At 43.1% G+C, this 23727-nt stretch overlaps 1 protein-coding gene and 1 long non-coding RNA gene across 19 annotated transcripts in view; one reads left to right on the plus strand and one right to left on the minus strand.

The window, feature by feature from the left end:
* Positions 1-23727, minus strand: part of UNC13A (unc-13 homolog A) — a 701496-nt gene that overhangs the window by 418049 nt on the left and 259720 nt on the right. For all 17 annotated transcript variants that reach the window (XM_056572580.1, XM_056572660.1, XM_056572589.1 and 14 more), the window contains 5 exons: positions 15504-15556; positions 11978-12056; positions 11367-11438; positions 11062-11281; positions 10158-10385 (listed from right to left, as the gene is read on the minus strand). In XM_056572580.1, coding sequence (XP_056428555.1) covers positions 10158-10385; positions 11062-11281; positions 11367-11438; positions 11978-12056; positions 15504-15556 — 652 coding nt within the window. The remainder of the gene's footprint in view (positions 1-10157; positions 10386-11061; positions 11282-11366; positions 11439-11977; positions 12057-15503; positions 15557-23727) is intronic.
* Positions 1-23727, plus strand: part of LOC130368687 (uncharacterized) — a 107568-nt gene that overhangs the window by 47254 nt on the left and 36587 nt on the right. The window lies entirely within an intron of this gene.

Genomic DNA, 23727 nt, shown 5'->3' on the forward strand with positions numbered 1-23727 from the left:
AGAAGAAAAGGACTGCATCTCCACATATGCGCTGGAGGAGATGATATGTCATCCCCAACAGATAGTGTGATAGCAGAGTAGTCCGACCATTTAATTGCTTCTATGGAAGTATGGTTGGTCCTGGGAAGTAATGTTCTATCGACCAGGAACATATCAAGGCGTGAGTAAGAATTGTGGACCCCGGAAAGAAAGGTATATTCCCTGTCTGAGGGATGGTGTACCCTCCAGATATCATAAAGATCCTCCCGGTGGAGCCAAGATTCTAGAGAATGTGTTGGGAGGCGTGTAGTGGAGGTGGTGTCTAAAGAAGAGCAGGCTATCATATTGAAGTCCCCGCATATAATTAGTGAACCCCAAGGCGACTGATGGAGTAGGCGAATTACTGATCTAAGAATTCTCATTTGGCCCACATTTGGTGCGTATATAGACGTGATAGTCAGGGGGAGTTTATTGATGGTGCATTGAAGAATGATGTATCTACCAGCAGGATCTGAGATGCAGTCGTGAAGGGAAAAAGCAACCGTATTACGGATTGTGATAGCAACTCCTCTGCTTTTAGAATTGTGTGTGGAATGGAAGATATGGTTGTATGCCTGATGTTTAACCCTATAGGTGTCTGTTTTAAGCAGATTGGTCTCTTGAATGCAGAAGACATCACATTGTAGCCCCATAGCTTCTCTCCATAGATCTTTTATGTGGGGCGTTTAGACCGTTTATGCTAGCTATCTTAATGACCATTTATAAAAAAAAAAAAAAAAAATGAGTAATGGAAGTTGAAGGAGTATAGAAATACAGATGGTCGAGTGTGCCTCCCAGCCAGCACACGCAAGGTCTGATATTGATAGATGAGACACTAAAATAGGATGGAGTATTCAGAGCAGCGGTTAGCAACAGTAAAATATTCAGGGGGAATAAATTATAAGAACCTAAATAAACAAGAAAATAAAATACAAGAAAATAACACTTCAGCCTCAACTGTGCAGAGCCAAGAGAACAAGGATGGGGGTGAAAGTCCTTCCTGATACCAAGGATTCACCAAACCTCCGGAGCCCGAGCCTCCAGCCCGAACATCACGTCGCAGCAGCCATTAACCCGTCACGCTGCGGAAAGATCTGCATACACTGAGATCCCGTGGAATGGAGCAGGAAGGCGCCGGTTTCTATGGGCGAATTCCATGAAACGTTCTTTAATGGTGTAGAAATGAACTCTTGCCAGCACGTCCCTGGGGGTTTTGTCAGAGAGATGCTTAGGGAGAGGCAGTCTGTGGGCTCTGTCGACCTCTAATTCAGTGGGGGAGCAGTCAGGAAGGGCCGCTTGTATCATGGAGCGGACATATAGTGGTATGTCAGCAGGGGATACTGACTCCGGGACCCCACAGAGCTTGATATTATTTCGGCGGCTCCTGTCCTCCAGGTCCGCCACCTTTTCTCTTAAGGCCAAGAGTTCATCTTCCATAGAGTTATGGGAGTCAATCAGATGATTGTGAGAGTCAGAGAACTCCCCAAACTTAGTCTCTATATGGTCCACCCTCTCACCAACATCATCTATGGTGGCCTGCAGGGGAGAGACCATTTTTGACATGTCCTTCAAGAAGGTTTTGTGGAGCACTAACAACATGCTTTTCATGGCCGTGTCAGTTAGGGAGCTTCTTGATACTGATAAGCTCTGCAAGGCACAGTCCTCCTCCACATTATCACGGTAAAAGATAGATCCAAAATTTCCCCGTGTACTGTCCCCAGAGTTCTATGGCTGTCTCCTCGCTGTGCTGCGCTTCCGTCGGTGAGCCCCTGACAAACAGGCTCTCAGTGCTGCCGTGAGCAGCGGGACGAGCCGACGTGACAGAGTCCGGTGATGTGCCGGGCGGCAGCGGGTGTAGGAGCGGCACCGAAGGGGAGCGTCTGGTAAGTGATGGAGCGGGGTCTGTAGCAGCAGACGGCCCACGCTGCGAATGTGTGGGGGATACAGAATGAGCGCGCCCAGCGCCATCTTGTAGGGGAGAACCCCTGCGGGTGAAGCTGAATTTAGCAAGGGTTTCTTGACGCATGGTCCTCCTTCTGCCCGGCATGATGGACGGAGGTTCAGGCAGTATTGGATCAAGACTGGGATGGTTTGCAGTGACTGCAGTCGCTTTATCAGGCGCGAAGCAGGAGCTCCTTCACAGCACAGCCATTCTCCTCGGCAGCCAGCGGTATGTACTTTTTATTGATACCACATTTGTGTATATAAAACTTTTATACTTTTTTAAATAAATTATTTTTTTATAAAATGTGCTGAAAAAGCCTCAATTTCGTTTTTTGTTTTTTTTTTACGTTCACGCCGTTTACCGTACATAGTAACATAGTTCATAAGGTTGAAAAAAGACCAGAGTCCATCTAGTTCAACCTATATCCTAATAAGTCCATACTGAGTTGATCCAGGGGAAGGCAAAAAACCCTCATACTAGTAAATGGTAAAAATTCCTTCCGGACTCCAAATATGGCAGTCAGAATAAATCCCTGGATCAACGTTCTGTCCGTATAAATCTAGTATACATAACCAGCGATGTTATTGCTCTCCAAGAATTCATCCAGACCCCTTTTGAACTCTTTTACAGAGTTCCCCATGACCACCTCCTCCGGGAGAGAATTCCACAGTCTCACTGCTCTTACAGTGAAGAACCCCCTGTCTGAGGTTGTGTAGAAACCTTCTTTCCTCTAAACATAGAGGATGACCCCTTGTTATAGATACAGTCCTGGGCATAAATAGATCATGGGAGAGATCACTGTACTGTCCCCTGATATATTCATACATAGTTATTAGGTCTCCCCTAAGCCTTCTTTTTTCTAAATTAAATAAACCAAATTTTGATAATCTTTCTGGGTACTGCAGTCCTCCCATTCCCCGTATTACCCTGGTTGCCTGTCTTTGAACCCTCTTCAGCTCCACTATATCTTTCTTGTACACTGGTGCCCAGTACTGTACACAGTATTCTATGTGTGGTCTGACTAGTGATTTGTACAGTGGTAGAATTATTTCCTTGTCGTGGGCATCTATGCCCCTATTGATGCACTCCATGATTTTATTTGCCTTGGCCGCAGCTGCCCGACACTGGTCACTACAGTTAAATTTACTATTAACTAAGACCCCTAAGTCCTTTTCAATGTCAGTCGTCCCAAGTGTTCTCCCATTAAATATATAACCCGTCCCGGATTTTTCCTCCCCATGTGCATTACCTTACATTTATCAGTGTTATACCTCATCTGACACTTCCCAGCCCAAACCTCCAACATATCCAGATCCATTTGTAACAGTGCACTGTCCTCTATAGTGTTTACCCCTTTACAGAGTTTAGTATCATCTGCAAAGATTGCTACTTTACCATTCAACCTCTCTACAAAGGTCATTAATGAATATATTAAATAGAACAGGACCCAAGACTGACCCCTATGGCACCCCACTAGTAATAGTCACCCAATCAGAATAAGTACCATTAATAACCACCCTCTGTTTCCTATTACTGAGCCAGTTACTTACCCACTTGCACACATTCTCCCCTAGCCCAATCCCTCTCATTTTATGCACCAACCTTTTATGTGGCACCGTATCAAATGCTTTGGAAAAATCCAGATATACGACATCCAGCGATTCCCCCTGGTCCAGTCTGGAGCTCCCCTCCTCATAAAAGCTGATCAGGTTAGTTTGACAAGACCGATCCCTCATCAATCCATTTATTTTTATCAATATACTCCAAAATAGCATCTCTTAGAAAACCCTCAAACAATTTACATACAACGGAGGTTAAACTAACAGGTCTGTAATTCCGGGGTCTCCTCTTGTCCCCTTTTTAAATATTGGCACCACATCTGCCATGCGCCAGTCCTGGGGAACAGTCCCTGTTACTATAGAGTTCTTAAATATTAAAAATAGAGGTCTGTCTATTACAATACTTAATTCCTTTAGAACTCGGGGGTGAATGCCATCTGGACCTGGTCATTTGTCTATTGTGATTTTTTGTAGGCGGCACCGTACTTCTTCCTGGGTTAGACAGGTGACCTGTACTGGGGAGTTTACCGTCTCACACTGTATTTCACCTGACATTTCATTTTCCTCGGTGAATACAGTGGAGAAGAATTTGTTTAGTATATTTGCTTTTTCCTGATCTCCGTTTATAATTTCTTCCTCATCATTTTTTAAAGGGCCTACACTTTCATTTTTGACTTTGCCTTCCTAAAGTTCATTGTTTTTGTTGCCCCTCGAGAGATTCCCTTATTGAAGAACAAGTTATAATGTATTATATTATGGCCGGGCTCTGCACCATTTGAGACAGATAATTGTTTTTAGCTATAGTAAGAAACCTGTTTCCTTTATGAGATTCACAGGACTCAGTCTCCCAGTTTATATCAGGACAGTTAAAGCCCCCCATTATTATCACCTCATTCTGATTTGTTGCCTTGTTTATTTGCCTCATTAATTGATCTTCTGCTTCTTCCATTATGTTTGATCGCGGATGTCGGCCATTACCGGAGGGTCCCAGGCTGCGATCAGCAGCCGGGACCAGCTGCGCATGAGCCAAGCGTCGCTCCGATGCTCGCAGTCATGTACATGACGTAAATTTATGTCCTGGTTCGCTTAGTACCGCAGCACCAGGACGTAAATGTACGTCCTTGGTCGTTAAGGGGTTAAGTAACCTTAACCCATAGTTTTTGGCTGAGCAAAGAAAGACCAAGCCATTTAATGAGTACAGACACCAGAGAATACCTAAATATTAAGAACGAGGGTGCAGAATCACTTAAGTGAGTTCTCTAAAAACTCTTGGGTGTAATCCATCTGGTACTGGAGCTTTGCTTACATTTACTTTATTTTTATACCTAGGACCATATCTACATTAAGTCAGTTCAGCACAATTCATGATGTGTCATTAGCCTCTTCCTTTGTATATACAGAGCTAAAGAACCCATTAAGTAGCTCTACCGTCTCTTGATTCCCAGTAACTACTTCCCCATAATCATTATTTAGGGGCCCTACATGCTCTGTACCTATGTTTTGTTTTTGCATTAAATATATAAAAAATAATAATAATTAAAAAAAAAGGATTTGTTTTGCTTTCTATGGCTAACTGCCCTTTTATTGTGAATTTTTGAAAATTTTATTACACTTTTGTTGAACTTTTTATTTTTTGAGCTCTTTTTAATTTTTCAAGGCTAAAGCTAACCCCTCTGATTTGTATTTTTTTTATTCAATTTTTTGTTGTTTATTGCCCTTTTAACATCAGTTGTCAGCCATGTAGGATTTACTTTTAATCATTTATACTTGTTCCCCCATAGGGATACATTTTCCATTTATCATCTGTATAAGTATTTGATAACATATCCTCCCAGTCTATATCCTAAGATGCAGTTCTTAGCCCTGTGAGAAGGTGAAGGGCATGTGGTTGATGGGTGATACATGTCACCAAGGCTCCTGTCCTTGGTGAAGTAAGAGCCGGTATTTATTCAGTGTCTGTGCTGCGATGCAGACTGACACTGTGGCCGTAGTATGGCTGGAAGGCCAATTCAGGATGGCTCTTACTGGGAATGGTCAAGTATAGGGTGGGGGCCATTCCCCACAATCCAGGCCGGCTTTTGTTGGCCTTAAAGCTAGGCTGCCTCACCAGCTGAGGGGGATTTGCATGTTGCAGCTCACACTGCCAGAGAGAGCTGTGTGTAAAGATCTTCCTTGAGAGTGTGGAAGCTGGTAAGCAGAATGCTTGGGGACTTGGAAAAGACTTGATTGATGCCGCATGGCATGGACTCAGGTGTCAACAAACACCTAAGGAATGCAGGTGGACTTTTGATACTTTTTCCTTTGTTTTGCATTTAAGACTGTTTGCCAAGTGTGAATAAAACACTGAACTTTGATTTGAAATGTCCTGTTTCCATGCCTCTATACTGCAACCGCACCTGTTTGCAAGAGCGAGTCATCACATCCCAAAAAAATCAGCCTTTTTAAAATGATATGTTTTTGCCTTTCCAACATGTCTTACGGAAGCACCCGGTTTTCACATCTCCCAGCCGGATCCGGTCCGGTCCGAATGTAAGAATTGTGGTGTGAATGCACCCTTAGTCAGTATTGGCGCTGATTGGTCGTACATTTTCACAGGGAATTTCAATCTTTACAATGGATAAATTAGAAGCAAGGATTAATTATGGTGTAGCAGTTTAAGTGTAATGTTCAGGCCTCAACTCTAATTCTTGAATTATATCAATTATAATATATCAATGGCTACAATTTACCGTTATCCATTTACAATTTGCAAAACTTATTTTAAAGGGTTGTCCAGTGGAAAACTTTTTTCACAGTAATGTTCCTAGGCTGTCCAATAAAATAATCAACAATAAAAAAATAATCCAGTATCATGGAGCTCTGTCTGTCAGGCTGCTCTGTCAGCCAGAGAAACTGACAATGCTGCTTGCCACACAATGGCAGAGGTGGGACACGACTGCAGCCAGTGAATGGCTGGGTGGCGCTCTGACCTCACGACTACAGCTCCGGCCAGCTCTGTGAAGCCAACTGCCAGCAGAGACTGGCCAGGGATGGGGCATCCTGATAACGGAGATAGAAATGAGCAAATTTTTGAAAAATTTGATTCAGCCGATTCGCCCAATATTCCGAAAAAATTTGGTTCAGGTCAAAATTATTTGAGGCGAATCGCTATTAAAAATGGCTATTTCTGGCCTATAGAGAGCCTCAATAGGGGTGTAGAACACTTTGCTTTGTCCTAACACGCATAGGGAGTCACAGGACCAACGGCCTGAGAGCGTGAAGGAGGAAGCCGCGTGACCTGTCCAAGTTGGTGTTGTGACACTACAGGAACCATATTTACCCAGTGGGCCATAAAGGACATGTATTGTCCCTGACATAGTTACAGCTCCAGATGTCGGCGCTGCCGTGCACTTTGGTACACACCGACAGGCTCAAGGATTGGCCCACCTTCTCTTCCACAAAATTGTGCAGGGCTGGTACTGCCTTCTTCTCAATGAAATGATGGACACACAGCTCCCTTCGGCTGAGGTGGTGGAGCCTTGGCTGGCTGAAAGAGTATACAACATAATTACCCCAAAGCACATGGGATATGGTTGTTGCCATACCTCCTGATGACGGTGATGTTTCACCGAAACATGTAGGGGAGGCATCTAATGTTTTTAAACGCATGAGAGATATGCCAATCTAAGTGGGTTAACACACGTATTTCCCACTACTATTACATATGAGAGTGGTGTTCCACCTGTTAATATGATCAGAATGGGCATATACTACATGTAATTTTAAACTCACTTTTGAGCACCAATTTTGATTTATTAAGTTTAAAAGTTTAGTAATAAAAGTTATGTTTTAGGGAATCCTACCATATAGGGATATCTGTAACCCAGGCTATGTGCTTTGGGGTAATTGTGTTGTATAATTGATTAGAACCCGGATTGTCCTTTTAGGGGCCATTTATGATTAGTCTGGCTGAAAAAGGGAGCGGCGTGCCACTGGGTGATGCAGCAGGCTGGACCACTACATCGGAGCCACAGTTCTCCCAGGTTGCTTTATGGTGGCGCAGCATATGTTGACGCAGAGCCGTGGTGCCAACATTGGGATCCTGGCCATGCTTCACCTTCTGCCGACACATCTTGCATGCATGTTAACCTCCTCGGCATGCTTGATGAAAAACTGCCACACCGCCGAGTAGCTGATTTTCCCACCAACTGTCCGCACTAATTGACTACTACTGCTGCCGTCTCCAGGAACCCTTGTTCCACTACCTCCCGGAAAGGTAAGCTGCCGTGAAGAAGGTGGTCTCCCCTGGGCATGTTTGGCTCCAGAATTTCCACTTCTGCCACCATGCTGACTGCCAACCATGCTACCACCTTGATGGCTCAGCTGCTGCCTCACGGGCAACCTGCAACCCTCTTCTCCTGATGATGATGAAGCCCCTTCTGCACCCGGCTCCCAATTGCAATCGGCTTCATCATCATCAACAAATGTCTGCACATCACTGATGTCCTCCTCAGGTTCCTCAACAGTGTCTTCTTCAGGACCCTGAATGCTGGCAACACTGCCTCCTACGTCACTCTCCTCATCACTACTTGGCCGCCTAGCTGAGGAAGCGGAGGATGTCTCCTCCACTTCTTGGCTGGGCAGTAGCTACTGACTGTCCTCTATTAGATCCTCACTGAATAGTGGAGCTGAACCCTCAGCATGAGATACTTCTTTAGGGGAGGGAACAGCATAGGACAGAGGCAATGGGAGGACAGGGACTGCTCTCGGGCCATGCCGACTGAGGGTTGTGTCTGAGTAACCCACCGACTGTTGACTGGGGGTATCAGATGTCACTTGTGATGAAGTGGATGACCGTGTTAACCAATCGATGATGGCAGATGGGTTGCTGGTCGAGACACGACCGCTAGCTGATACTGGGAGATCAGGCCTCTCGCTGCGACTCCTGCTGCCACTCTCCCCTAGTCTGCTGCGACCTCTGCCTGCGCTTGATGAATTAAGGCCTCTTTCACTCCTCTGTGCACGTCCTGGCACTTTTCTGCCTAACATACTTAGTGCGTATATGAGGGGAGTACAATACGCTTCACTACGCTTAAAACAGTATTTGTCTCAAACAGCAGCAGGTGTGTATTTTTGGCTGTCCTTTCACAGTATCTAGGCCCTTGACAGATTAACAGGTACAAAATAGTACACTACTTAGATGTAAGCATGTGGTATGCACTTATGAGGGCATAAATATGCGCTACAGTACACTTAAAGAAATAGTGGAGTAAAACACATGCCAGTGATTACTTTTGCCTGGCCTTTCACAGTATCTAGGCCCTTGACAGATTAACAGGTACAAAATAGTACACTACTTAGATGTAGGTATGTGGTATGCACTTATGAGGGCAGAATAATGCGCTACAGTACGCTTAAAAAACATATTTTTGTACACAACAGCAGTACACAACAGTGCTGCAGCACACAGTCGCTGTGTACTAATCCCAAAATTGCACTCTATCAAAGACTATTAGGAATGGACTGCTGGGTATTATACCATCTACAGACTAGTATAACCAGCAGAACAAAGAGGGCAGAAAAATGCGCTGAAAAATTATTCCTCCATCCTCTGCTAAGGTTGCTGGTTTTAAACAACATGTATTAAAAGTGAAGTTTTAATTTACCCTATCATCATTTTTTGGAGCAGATGGAGGCCCCTCCTTTTTTGCCCTCTTTGATATTGTGTTCCGGGAAGCGGCCTGCCGCTTGCCTACCCTGCTCTCCAAATCTACATGGAATCTCCAGTCATCTATTATTCTACAGTGGTGAGCTGAACTTTTTCTATTTTTTCTTTGAGGTTAATGGTTGCATTAAAAATTATGAAAAAATGCACTGCTCTCTGTCCACCAGAATGCTGACGTGACTAGGAGGTGAAAAGCTGCTGGAAAAAGCTTGTGTGTGTAACATACAGCGCTGTCCTATATCTCTGCATTGAAGGGATGAAGAGACTAGCCGGAATATGGCTGCCGATTATATAGGGCTGTGACATGACACAGGGGTGACTGGCTGCTGATAGGCTGCATCCTGCAGGTGATTCAGGGTCATCCCGCCTACCCTTGTTCCCACCTTCCCAGAGTTCCTTGGCCCATGTCCTCACATGTGGATCTGCCATTTTAGATGCCCTAGAGCCTGGACCGCTCTAAATGGAGTTTTATGAAGTGATCAGCAGCAAATCAAATTTTCCATGAAATTCGTAACGAATTTGGATTTTTCAGATTCGATTTCCTCATCTCTAATCGGAGGCTACGAGGGAGCAGAGAAAGGTGAGAAACTTTTTTTTATTATTTTTTTAGGCAGTCCAAGGGACATTACTGGGAAAATTTATCAACAGACAACCCCTTTAAGACTTTTTCTACATACATGTATTTGTGCCATTTTCTCACTTGGTATCTACATTTTCTGCATTTAAGGTTTAAAGGCGTTGTCCAAAATTAGAAAAATGCTGCTTCTTTTATGCAAAAATAGCACCACTCTTGTCCCCAGGTCATGTGTATTACTGCAGCTGAGTCCCAATAACTGAGCTGCAGTACCAGGCACAACAGGAGTGGTGTTATTTTCTTCAAAAAAGAAGCAGCAATTTTCTAATCCTTGACAACCCCTTTTACCTTACTTACCAGTGATGCTGATCTTTGCTGACCACTTTGACGTCCCATCTAGTACACTCTGCTTTACAGCTTTGATCTGATGTGCATGCGTAGCTTTAGCAACGCCAAAGACTTCTTGAATAAGCTCAAATATCTCTGGCTTGTTCCTCTCACGGATTTTCATCCTGTCTTTCAGAACCATGATAATGTTAAGAGTTCGGTCTTCAGCTCCATGCTTGGAGCTTTTTTCAGCTGCCCCTGTTAACAAAAACACAGAACAACATTTTACTTACAATAATTTATGATTAAGACATTGTTCGCATTTTAAAGATTTAGTTTTCGTAATAATTCTTTTGTTACTTAAGTTTTGTAATAAAAGATTTTGGAATGCAAGTTTAAATACATTTACATAGACTTTATTTTCACAGTTTCGACACATTTTTTGCCACAATTTTCACAGCAAATATTATGCAGTTTTGCCACAGGTGCAAAAATTGCAGCCAAAAATGTGACAAAACCTGGGGAAGAAAAGTCTGAAGTAAATATGCCCTTATGTACACACCTATTAAGCTATCTAGAATAAATGTAGTGACCATGATGCTGTGGTTTATGTTGATTCCAACCGCGGTGTTTTGGTGTAGTTGATAAGGGGAGATAGGTGAATTTGTTGATAAGTTTGGTGTCCTTCGAGACAGCAAAATTATTTAGGTTGCTAACAGGTCATTTACTAGCGATTCTGTGTCAGTTTTTGCTTGTTAAAAATATTGATCAAGGATTATCACTTTAAGTAATCCAATAACTGCTAGAAATGTTGGTATGTGAAAGCCTTACAGAGGACTTGTTATCATTACTTACAGATATGTATACACAAGCCTGCCTGGATGGCAGTGAGGAATAGAGACATCAAACTGTGTACACACAAATAATTGCTTACTTTGCAAACAGTCGGCATTCAAGAGGTCCTGACATTTTTCATGGCACTTGACTCCACATTCTGTACAGCGCATACCCTGCCGGGCAATACCCCACAAGAGCCCTTCACACTCATAACAGTAGGTGGGAGTTGTGGCAGTCCACACCTCAAAGTTGTGAGGTGTAGTGCTGGAGATTGGGTATATTAAAGCTTGAAGGGCCTTCTTGTAAACATGGTTTTTCTGAAAATATCATAGAATATAGTGAAGTGAGTGTAAAGTAAAGTTACTTTTACCATTTCATTTAATACACAACTCTAGTACTTACTAGCTCTTCATTGTTTAAAGTGCTTGTTGCAAGTGCAGATGTTATGCCTGCTTTGCGAGATTGGACCAGTGACTGAGAGAAAAAAATACAAAACAAGTTTCTTTAATTTAAATTCCATGGCTCATATAATAAAATGCCAGCATCAAACAGCTCTTGTTATAGGGAATACTATATATTGAAAAACCAAATAAACGGTGCACATATGGGCAAGTTGGAAAATGCAGTAGGAGGACCACTTAAAAACTCTACTATTCTTAAGTCATGTTAAGTTCAGGCATAAAGGAAAATACATTATTAGATATTAGAGATATTAGAATTCAAAATTGTAATATTGCAAACAAGTTTTTAAATATATTTAATTATGTTAGAATAAATGAGTGATCTCTGATGAATAATCCAACATGTCCCTATGAACAAGGTGTTCTTGATATATGAATGTATATTTGGTGTGTAATAAAAATATATAAAACTGTGTCTTATACATACTTAGCCAAACTTACCATTGCCTTTATGTAAGAGAAATGCATGAAATACAATGGTAAAGGGTTAGTGAACAATAAAGATTATATAAGAAAACTATAAAAAAAAAATCCGCTCTGAAGCTTACTCACCAAGTCGCTAACTAGAGGTATGGGTTTTCTTTTGCGAATATCTGGCATACTATCAATGATAATAAGACCACCAGCAGGCCTGAAACAAAACCCCATAAAAAAAAACATAAAGAAACGTGACTGCTAGCTACATGAACTATTTTGTGGTGGTTTGTTTTTCAGTTTGTACACATTGGCCCTGATTTACTAAGAGTGGAGTGTAGCTTTCTGTGGGGGATTTTTTTTTTTTGGTATTTCCCCATTGTATTTACAAATTTTTCCTTAAGTTTTTAACTTTTCCCTACTTTTTTTTTTTTTTACAATCGATCTAAACTGTTGGGTTTTCCAGGTCAAATTCACCACATTTTATGTGAAAACATAAATTTGAAAACCGTCAAGAGCACACCCCTTTTCAGAGGCCACGCCGCTCTTAGTTTTTTGGGGGCAAAATGGAGGGATGGTTGGGTTTCTGTTTTTTTCTTTCTTATCACAGTAATAGTCGCGCATGGCGTGCAACAAATTTCAGCTGCAACAGCCGACAAAAAAAAAAAAACCAATATAGTAATTATTATTTTACAATATCTCAAATAGGATCTTGTCAGTATTCAGGCTTGTAGGCATATATCTCTTGCATATTTAGATAGTTATTATGGTTTCCGGTTTGTCTGTAAAAAAATTAGCCAGTCAAGAAAAAAAAAAAAAAATTATAGATTAGTCTCTATTGAACTTAGTTCCACCTGAAAATGTATCTCAAAGGAAATCGGCAAATTGTGAACATGGTGGTAAAAGAAAGTTAAAGGTAAACTCCTGGGTAAGTTCTTATAGAAAAAAACTGGCAAAAGCAGACTGCACATTAATAGTGCTTGTTCACACTGCGGACATTCAGCTGACAGAATTCCATTTCAGAATTCCACTTGCAGCATTGTTCATTGTTTTTAATGGTATTCTGCTACTCTGTGAAGTCACCACAGAGTAATTCTGCCCGCAGAATAGACGGGGTGCATTGCCATCTATGAGATGGGGCATGTCCATGTGATTCTACCACTGATGACCAGTGCCTGCTGCAAGCAGACATTCAACCAGTGGAACTCGGCCGGCTGACTGTCTGCAGTGTGAGTGAGCCCTTAACCCCTTAAAGGGGTACTCCCGTAGAAAACTTTATTTTTTTAAATCAACTGGTGCCAGAAAGTTAAACAGATTTGTAAATTACTTCTATTAAAAAATCTTAATCCTTCCAGAACTTTTTAGGGGCTTGTATACTACAGAGGAAATGCTTTTCTTTTTGGATATCTCTTATGTCACGACCACAGTGCTCTCTGCTGACCTCTGCTGTCCATTTTAGGAACTGTCCAGAGCAGCATATATTTGCTATGGGGATTTTCTCCTGCACTGGACAGTTCCTAAAATGGACAGCAGAGGCCAGCAGAGAGCACTGTGGTCGTGACATAAGAAAAATCCAAAAAGAAAAGCATTTTCTCTTACTAAAGAGAAAATGCTTTTCTTTTTGGATTTTTCTTATGTCACGACCACAGTGCTCTCTGCTGACCTCTGCTGTCCATTTTAGGAACTGTCCAGTGCAGGAGAAAATCCCCATAGCAAATATATGCTGCTCTGGACAGTTCCTAAAATGGACAGCAGAGGTCAGCAGAGAGCACTGTGGTCGTGACATAAGAGATATCCAAAAAGAAAAGCATTTCCTCTGTAGTATACAAGCCCCCAAAAAGTACTGGAAGGATTAAGATTTTTCAATAGAAGCAATTTACAAATCTGTTTAACTTTCTGGCACCAGTTGATTTAAAAAAAAAAAAAAAAGATTTCCACAGGAGTACCCTTTTAAGGACTTAGGGTTTTTGCATTTTTGCACTTTGTTTTTTTCCTCCTTACCTTTTAAAAATCATAACTGTTTCAATCTTGCACCTAAAGTTCCATATTATGGCTTATGTTTTGTGCCACTAATTCTACTTTGCAGTGAATTAGTAATTTTACAAAAAATACTTTTGAAGGCTTCCGATTCTACATAGTACATTTTTTTGGTAAAAATTAGACCTTATCTTTATTCTGTAGGTCCATACGGTTAAAATGATACCCTACTTATATAGGTTTGATTTTGTCTTACTTCTGGAAAAAATCATAACTACATGCAGGAAAATTTATGCGTTTAAAATTGTCATCTTCTGACCCTATAACTTTTTTATTTTTCTGCGTACGCTAATTTTTTACGCCGTGATCTGAAGTTGTTAGCGGTACCATTTTTGTATTGATCAGACTTTTCTACACAGATCACTGTCATGCATTAACATGGCAATGATCAGTGTTATCGGCGGTTGATTACTCAAGCCTGGATTTCAGGCTTGGAGCAATCAATCGCCGATCAGACGCGCCGGAGGCAGGTAACGGACCCTCTGCTCGCGTTCCAGCTGATCAGGACATCACGATTTTACCACGATGGTCCCAATCAGCCCAACTGAGCTGCCGGGAGTGTATTTTTGTTACTTTAGACACGGCAATCAACTTTGAACGCCGCGTTTAAAAGGTTAATAGCGTACGGCACCGATCGTTGTGCCGCGCGTTATTAACCTTTTAAACGTGGCGTTCAAAGTCCCTTTCATTAGCCGCCGGGACCGACTCGCTATGACATGGGGTCACGGCGTTAAGAGGCTAAAGGGGTACTCTGGTAGGGAGAAAAAAAAATTCAAATCAACTAGTGCAATGAAGTTAAACAGATTTGTATATTACTTCTATTTAAAAATCTTCATCCTTCCTGTACTTATTAGCTGCTGTATGCTACAAAGAAAGTTGTGTAGTTCTTTCCTGTCTGACCACAGTGCTTTCTGCTGACACCTATGTCCATGTCTGGAACTGTCCAGAGCAGGAGAGGTTTGTTATGGGGATTTGCCTCTACTCTGGACAGTTCCTGACATGGATAGAGGTGTCAGTAGAGAGCATTGTGGTCAGACACAAAAGAACTATACAACATCCTCTGGAGCATACAGTAGCTGATAAGTACATTTGTTTTCCACTAGAGTACTCCTTTAAGGCTCTGGTTACCCTGGCATCAAGTTTTGTCTGGTTTCTGTTGCTCTTTATAGAAAGTGCAGCAGAGATAAATGAAACTTCATGATCTTATGTGTTATGGATTCTGTAAAAGCAAAACTCATGTAAAAAATATGTAGGAAAAAACGTATAGGTCGATAAACAGGACTCCATGTTAGTCCCTGTATTAAAGATGTACAACCAGGACCTGTCCTACTAAACTGAACTGTAAGCAGTCTGGACCTTGCAGCAATAATAAAGACAGTAAAACATGGCCTTATTATTGCAATGGGAAGCTGGCCTAGGCGCTGGGGCATATTTCTTTATAAGCTAAAGATAAAGATATAATGGTAGACTACGATAATGGAAAACTTTCATCAAGTTTTCAAATATGATTATATGGAGCAGATTATTTAGACAATTAAAAGATATACTTTAATTTCCTAGTATCTCACAAAGGTTTGGATTATAATTAAAAGAATTGAGAGAATGTATAACATAGGATATCACATACCCATCTTTAAACCACAGAGATTTTGACATTTCCCCGCTACCTTCACCTCTGGCCTGAAAGAAAAAAATGAACAAAAGAAAATATGTGAAGTCATGACAATTTGTATATGTGTAAATATATATATATATATATATATATATATATATATATATATAGAGATATATAGATATATAGATATAGATAGAGAGAGAGAGAGATATAGAGAGATAAATATAGAACAAAGAAGGGTCCTCGCAGAACTCAAAGGATAGTGCAAAACAGTGAAGGTTTATTAACCCATGGAAGAGATACAACCTTTCAGCGGCATCACACCGCCATTCTCAAGCATGAGAATGGCGGCGTGATGCCGCTGAAACGTTGTATCTCTTCCATGGGTTAATAAACCTTCACTGTTTTGCACTATCCTTTGTGTGCTGCGAGGACCCTTCTTTGTTCTGGAGTTATTTTCATGGTCTGCGATTGGGACAGTGAATTCTTTCGCCTGCACCTAAAAACCCACTTTGAATTGTGGTTGTGCTGCCTATACCTTGAAGTCGAGATAGATAGATATATGGTTATGGTTTATTAATTAATTTCCTGTTCTGTAGTCTGCAGTACACAAATTGTATTCACTCATATAATTCCCTCACTTAATGAAGACACAATCTAATCTCCCTATTTAAGGTCTAATGCACATAGCTGTTTCCATGTTTACTGTACAAGGGAATGCACAGTTTCCACATTATGGAATCAAAGGAACTTCATGTCCTACTGAGTGGTGCCACATGCGGTGTCCCATTATGGAGATATTCCGGCAATGCTTCCTCATATTATGACATCCTATGAAATAATTTGAACAAAGAGTTATGGTTTGGTCCCGTATTATGACTACAAAATATAGTTCATACAGAGTCATAATATGATTGTGTGCATAACACATACACACATGTATTCCAAAAAACCCAATTTAATAGACGGAAATTACTATCCTCTTTTAAAGTGTTAGGAAAAAAAAAAAAAAGGAAATTTAGTTGCAAACATAGAGGGACCATAAAAGCACTTTGTAGATTTTACTTTGGTTGAATTTAATCTAAGGACTCTTGTAACACACAAGAGTTCACACTATTGTACTACCATGTTACCCTTTTCCTATAAAAACAACTGCAACTCCAAAATAACTAAATATATTGTTACACTTTATATTAAAAAGTTAGGCTGGATTCACATCACGATTTCAGTGTCCGCTGCACAGATACGATTTCAGGAGCTCAAATCGCCTGAAATCGTATCTGTGCAGGGACAGGTACTAACAGATACGGAGCCATTAACTATGCAGATTTTTGACAGGGACGGAAAATCGTGGCAGACCACGATTTTAAGTCTGTGTCAAAAATCTGACATGCTGAGAAAAGGACCAGATCATAGTCACTAGCAGACTATGATCGGGTCCGCAGCCCCTTAATAGTTGATGGCTCCGTATCTGTCAGTACCTGTCCCTGCACAGATACGATTTCAGACTATTTGAGCTTCTGAAATAGTATCTGTGCAGCGGACACACAAATCGTGATGTGAATCCAGCCTAACATAGTTACATAGTTTCTAAGGTTGAAAAAAAGACAAGAGTCTCTCGTGTTCAACCTATGACCCTACAGTGTTCATCCAGAGGAAGGCAAACAGTATTAAAAACTGTACACAGTAATAAAACAATATATGTGTGCTTATAAGATACATGTACAATGACATGGACTTCAATAGATAATCAAAGGTAGATCCCAAAGCAAGAAGGCATAACATATTATATCTGACGTACCATTGAAGTGCAAAATGTTACATCATTAAACAAAAATACAATATAAATTAACGCAGGGATAATAGACAAAATATAAGTTGCAACTGTGTAGCAGGCTGTTTTGATATTGTTTCATTTTATAATTAATTTTTTGTATATTAGTCCTGTTGTAATTTAGTTTTCCATTATTGGTTGTTGATGTAACATTTTGGAACTACAATGCTACTTCAGTTATAAACATTTAATATGATCTAGGGCTGGGTATTTAAAGAGAAATTGTGAGTTTTCTTTATATTAATGTAATGTGGGGGAAACCTCTTCGCTCCTGCACAGTGCTTGCTGGGAATGGGCATTACACTGCCCACTCAGCCAATCAGCCAATGGGGGGACACAAGGTGCCTAATACTGCGTGTGTAAAACATGTGCGAGCGTAATACATTTTATGGGGGGCACTATATGGACATTATGCTGTGTGAAGGCACTATGGGGGTATAATACTGTGGAGGGGTTCATTAAAGGGCATTATACTGTAAAGGGATCATAAAAATCATGTCCCCTTTGGGCTATAAGGGGACATGATCCTGTGTAGGGAGCCATAAGAAGGCATCTGTTACGCCTAGCGCTCCGGGTCCCCGCTCCTCCCCGGAGCGCTCACGGCGCCTTTCTCCCTGCAGCTCCCCGGTCAGCGCTGACCGGGAGCGCTGCCCTGTCATGGCCGTTGGGGATGCGATTCGCACAGCGGGACGCGCCCGCTCGCGAATCGCATCCCAGGTCACTTACCCGTTCCCGTCTCCTGCGGTCATGTGCTGGCGCGCGCGGCTCCGCTCTCTAGGGCGCGCGCGCGCCAGCTCCCTGAGACTTAAAGGGCCAGTGCACCAATGATTGGTGTCTGGCCCAATTAGCTTAATTGGTTCCCATCTGTTTCCTGGCTATATCTAGTCTCCTCCCTTGCACTTCCTTGCCGGATCTTGTTGCCCTAGAGCCTAGTGAAAGCGTTTTTGTGTGTTTATACCCTGTGTACCAGAACTTTGCTATCTCCCCTGACTACGAACCTTGCCGCCTGCCCCCGACCTTCTGCTACGTCCGACTTTGCTTCTGCCTACTCCCTTGTACCTCGCCTATCTTCAGCAGCCAGAGAGGTGAGCCGTTGCTAGTGGATACGACCTGGTCACTACCGCCGCAGCAAGACCATCCCGCTTTGCGGCGGGCTCTGGTGAAAACCTGTAGTGTCTTAGAACCGGTCCACTAGCACGGTCCTCGCTATCCCTCTCTGGCACAGAGGATCCACCTCCTGCCAGCCGGCATCGTGACAGTAGATCCGGCCATGGATCCCGCTGAGGTTCCCCTGCCAGTTGTCTCTGATATCGCCCGACAGATCGCCCATCTAACCCACCAGCTGTCGGAAGTGTCCACCATTGTGCGCCAACATTCGCAACTTCTTCAGCAATCATCTCCTTCGCCAGCTCCTGCACCTCCTCCGCTGCGAGTGGCCACTCCTAGCCTCCACCTGTCCTTGCCGGACAAATTTAATGGGGACTCTAAGTTTTGCCGTGGCTTTCTTTCGCAATGTTCATTGCACCTGGAGATGATGTCGGACCTGTTTCCCACTGAAAGGTCTAAGGTGGCTTTCGTAGTCAGCCTTCTGTCTGGAAAAGCTCTGTCTTGGGCCACACCGCTCTGGGACCGCAATGACCCCGTCACTGCCTCCGTACACTCCTTCTTCTCGGAAATCCGAAGTGTCTTTGAGGAACCTGCCCGAGCCTCTTCTGCTGAGACTGCCCTGTTGAACCTGGTCCAGGGTAATTCTTCCGTTGGCGAGTATGCCGTACAGTTCCGTACCCTTGCTTCAGAATTATCCTGGAATAATGAGGCACTCTGCGCGACCTTCAAAAAAGGCCTATCCAGTCGCATCAAGGATGTGCTGGCCGCACGAGAGATTCCTGCCAATCTGCAAGAACTCATCCATCTAGCTACCCGCATTGACATGCGTTTTTCTGAGCGACACCAAGAGCTCCGCCAGGAAAAAGACTTAGATCTCTGGGCACCTCTCCCACAGTATCCGTTGCAATCTACGCCTGGGCCTCCCGCCGAGGAGGCCATGCAAGTGGATAAGTCTCGCCTGACCCAGGAAGAGAGGAATCGCCGTAAGGAAGAGAATCTTTGTCTGTACTGTGCCAGTACCGAGCATTTCTTGGTGGATTGCACCATACGTTTCCGCACGGAGCCCCTTCTTATGAGCATCGGATCTCATCATGAGAGGATTGAACTTTTGGTCCTCCCCAATTGCACCTCGGAAATTCTCCTTGGACTTCCCTGGCTTCAACTTCATTCCCCTACCCTGGATTGGTCCACTGGGGAGATCAGGAGTTGGGGGTCCTCTTGTTCCAAGAACTGTCTAAAACCGGTTCCCAGTACTCCCTGCCGTGACCCTGTGGTTCCTCCTGTTTCCGGTCCCCCTAAGGTCATTAAGGACTCTGCCTGCCACAGGAAATGCCCCTCCCCCCCTCCCAGTCCCGTCAGGCAAGCCTCTGTGCCACCCCATGGCCCCCGTCCTGGTGTCACACTGCCCCGTGCCAGGTCTCGCCCTCTGCCCTCTCTCCCCATTCCTACTCCTGCGGTTCTGCCTGCCGTTGAGGAATCCCTCCTTCCTTTCCCGGTGTCCTCATCCCAGGGGAGGCAGTTACCCGATAAAGAGAAGGGGAGACCTAAGGGGGGGGGGTACTGTTACGCCTAGCGCTCCGGGTCCCCGCTCCTCCCCGGAGCGCTCACGGCGCCTTTCTCCCTGCAGCTCCCCGGTCAGCGCTGACCGGGAGCGCTGCCCTGTCATGGCCGTTGGGGATGCGATTCGCACAGCGGGACGCGCCCGCTCGCGAATCGCATCCCAGGTCACTTACCCGTTCCCGTCTCCTGCGGTCATGTGCTGGCGCGCGCGGCTCCGCTCTCTAGGGCGCGCGCGCGCCAGCTCCCTGAGACTTAAAGGGCCAGTGCACCAATGATTGGTGTCTGGCCCAATTAGCTTAATTGGTTCCCATCTGTTTCCTGGCTATATCTAGTCTCCTCCCTTGCACTTCCTTGCCGGATCTTGTTGCCCTAGAGCCTAGTGAAAGCGTTTTTGTGTGTTTATACCCTGTGTACCAGAACTTTGCTATCTCCCCTGACTACGAACCTTGCCGCCTGCCCCCGACCTTCTGCTACGTCCGACTTTGCTTCTGCCTACTCCCTTGTACCTCGCCTATCTTCAGCAGCCAGAGAGGTGAGCCGTTGCTAGTGGATACGACCTGGTCACTACCGCCGCAGCAAGACCATCCCGCTTTGCGGCGGGCTCTGGTGAAAACCTGTAGTGTCTTAGAACCGGTCCACTAGCACGGTCCTCGCTATCCCTCTCTGGCACAGAGGATCCACCTCCTGCCAGCCGGCATCGTGACAGCATCATACTATGTGTGGAGGTCATAATGGAGCATTATACTGTGTGGGGACCATAATGCAGCATAAAAGGCCTTGGCAATCAGAAATAATGCAAGCAAAATTCTGTGGCGAGGCATGTAATGAGGGCTTGGTATGCAGATAGGACATGTGGCTCAAATAACCATTAATTAATCATCAAAATTGAGGTTAAATCAGTTGTAATTTTAATTCAGGTCATAACCATGAAACCCTTTTTTAATCTATAATGCCTTCTTCTCTTTGGGATCTAACTAAAGTTTATAGCAAAGTGGGGTCCATGGCACAGTACATGTGTCTTATTATTACAAATACCAAGTTTCATATCGGTATACAGTTTTAAATGGTGTTTGTCCAGTTTTTCATGTAAAAATTTTTAATGCGTTTCTCGTAGCCGACAATGGAGAACACAGGAGGACTTGGTTGTCATTGGAGGACAAATAGTGGCTCTTGCTAAGAGGCTGACGCTAAAAAGTTGGCTCCTTGTTAGCAGGCTATACCCACCCATGAGCTAACCAGATGGCCACAAAGCAGTAGAAGACTAAAAAAAAGCACTGTCCATAGAGCATGAGGATGTGGAATCATTGTGGGTAGAATTACAAAAAGAGGGAAATATTGAAAAAATTGTATTTGGTGTAATCTACAGACCCCCTAATATAACTGAAGAGATAGAAGGTCAGCTGTATAAACAAATAGAGAGGGCCGCCCGGGCCGGTACAGTGGTAATAATGGGAGATTTTAACTATCCAGATATAGATTGGGGCCGGGAGCTGGCTAAAACTACAAAGGGGAGAAAATTCCTAAATTTATTGCAGGATAATTTTATGGGCCAGTTTGTGGAGGACCCAACAAGAAGTGATGCCTTGTTGGATCTGATCATTTCCAACAACGCAGAGCTGGTTGGTAATGTAACTGTGAGGGAAAACCTTGGTAATAGCGACCACAATATAGTTACTTTTGACTTAAAATGTAGAAAACAAAGACAGACGGGGAAGGCAAAAACATATAACTTTAAAAAGGCAAATTTCCCTGGGCTGAGGGCTGCACTACAGGACATAGACTGGGGGGAGGTGTTCTCAAATACTGATACAGAAGGTAAATGGGACATCTTTAAATCAACTCTAAATAACTATACAGCTAAATATATACCAAAGGGGAACAAATATAAACGATTAAAACTATATCCTACATGGCTGACAAATGATGTTAAAAGAGCAATAAACAACAAAAAAATAGCCTTCAAAAAATTCTAATCTGATGGGTCAGCTATAACATTTAAACAGTACAAGGAGTTTAATAAAATCTGTAAAAATGTAATAAAAACCGCAAGAATTCAAAATGAGAGACAGGTGGCCAAAGAAAGCAAAACTAATCCTAAATATTTTTTTAGATATATAAATACAAAAAAACCAAGGACAGAGCACGTAGGACCCCTTAATAATGATAATGGGGAGGTTGTCACGGGCGATGAAGAGAAGGCGGAGCTACTGAATGGGTTCTTTAGTTCTGTATCCACTATGGAAAAAGGAGCTGACATTGGCCAGGTCAGTGCTGGTAACACATCATGTAATGTACTGAACTGGCTTAATGTAGAGATGGTACAAGGTAAGTTAAGTAAAGTAAATGTAAGAAAATCTCCATGGCCGGATGGACTACACCCAAGAGTTCTTAGAGAGTTAAGTTCAGTAATATCTATACCCTTGATCATGATATTTAGAGATTCTCTGGTGTCTGGTATTGTGCCAAGGGACTGGCGCAAGGCTAATGTGGTACCAATCTTCAAGAAGGGCTCTAGGTCTTCGCCAGGCAATTATAGACCGGTAAGTCTAACGTGCATTGTGGGTAAATTGTTTGAAGGACTTATAAGGGATTACATACAGGAATACATAGGGGATAATTGTATTATAAGTGATAGCAAGCATGGGTTTACTAAGGATAGAAGTTGTCAAACCAATCTAATTTGCTTTTATGAAGAGGTGAGTAGAAGCCTTGACAGAGGAATGGCTGTGGATATAGTATTTCTGGATTTTGCCAAAGCGTTTGATACTGTCCCTCATAGACGTCTGACAGGTAAGTTAAGGTCTTTGGGCCTGGAAACTTTAGTTTGTAACTGGATTGAACACTGGCTCATGGATCGTGCCCAGAGAGTGGTGGTCAATGATTCATACTCTGATTGGTCCCCGGTGATTAGTGGTGTACCCCAGGGTTCAGTACTGGGCCCGCTGTTGTTTAATTTATTTATCAATGATATAGAGGATGGTATTAACAGCTCTGTTTCTATCTTTGCAGATGACACCAAGCTTTGTAGCACGGTACAGTCTATAGAGGATGTGCATAAGTTACAAGATGACTTGGATAGACTAAGCGTCTGGGCATCCACTTGGCAAATGAGGTTCAATGTGGATAAATGTAAAGTTATGCATCTGGGTACTAATAACCTGCATGCATCGTATGTCTTAGGGGGGAGTAAACTGGCAGAGTCACTGGTAGAGAAGGATCTGGGTGCACTTGTAGATCACAGACTACAGAATAGCATGCAATGTCAGGCTGCTGCTTCCAAAGCCGGCAGGATATTGTCATGTATAAAAAGAGGCATGGACTCAAGGGACAGAGACATAATACTCCCCCTTTATAAAGCATTGGTACGGCCTCACCTGGAATATGCTGTTCAGTTTTGGTCGCCTGTTCATAAAAGGGACACTGCGGAGTTGGAAAGGATGCAAAGACGCGCGACTAAACTAATATGGGGCATGGAACATCTTAGCTATGAGGAGCGATTAAAGGAGTTACAATTGTTTAGTCTTGAGAAGAGAAGTTTAAGGGGGGATATGATAAACGTATATAAGTATATAAATGGCCCATACAAAAAATATGGAGAAAAACTGTTCCAGGTTAAACCCTCCCAAAGGACGAGGGGGCACTCCCTCCGTCTGGAGAAGAAAAGGTTTAGTCTAAAGGGGTGACACGCCTTCTTTACCGTGAGGACTGTGAATTTATGGAACGGTCTACCTCAGG

Source organism: Hyla sarda, chromosome 1 (assembly GCF_029499605.1).
Source record: "Hyla sarda isolate aHylSar1 chromosome 1, aHylSar1.hap1, whole genome shotgun sequence".
Classification (NCBI taxonomy): domain Eukaryota; kingdom Metazoa; phylum Chordata; class Amphibia; order Anura; family Hylidae; genus Hyla; species Hyla sarda.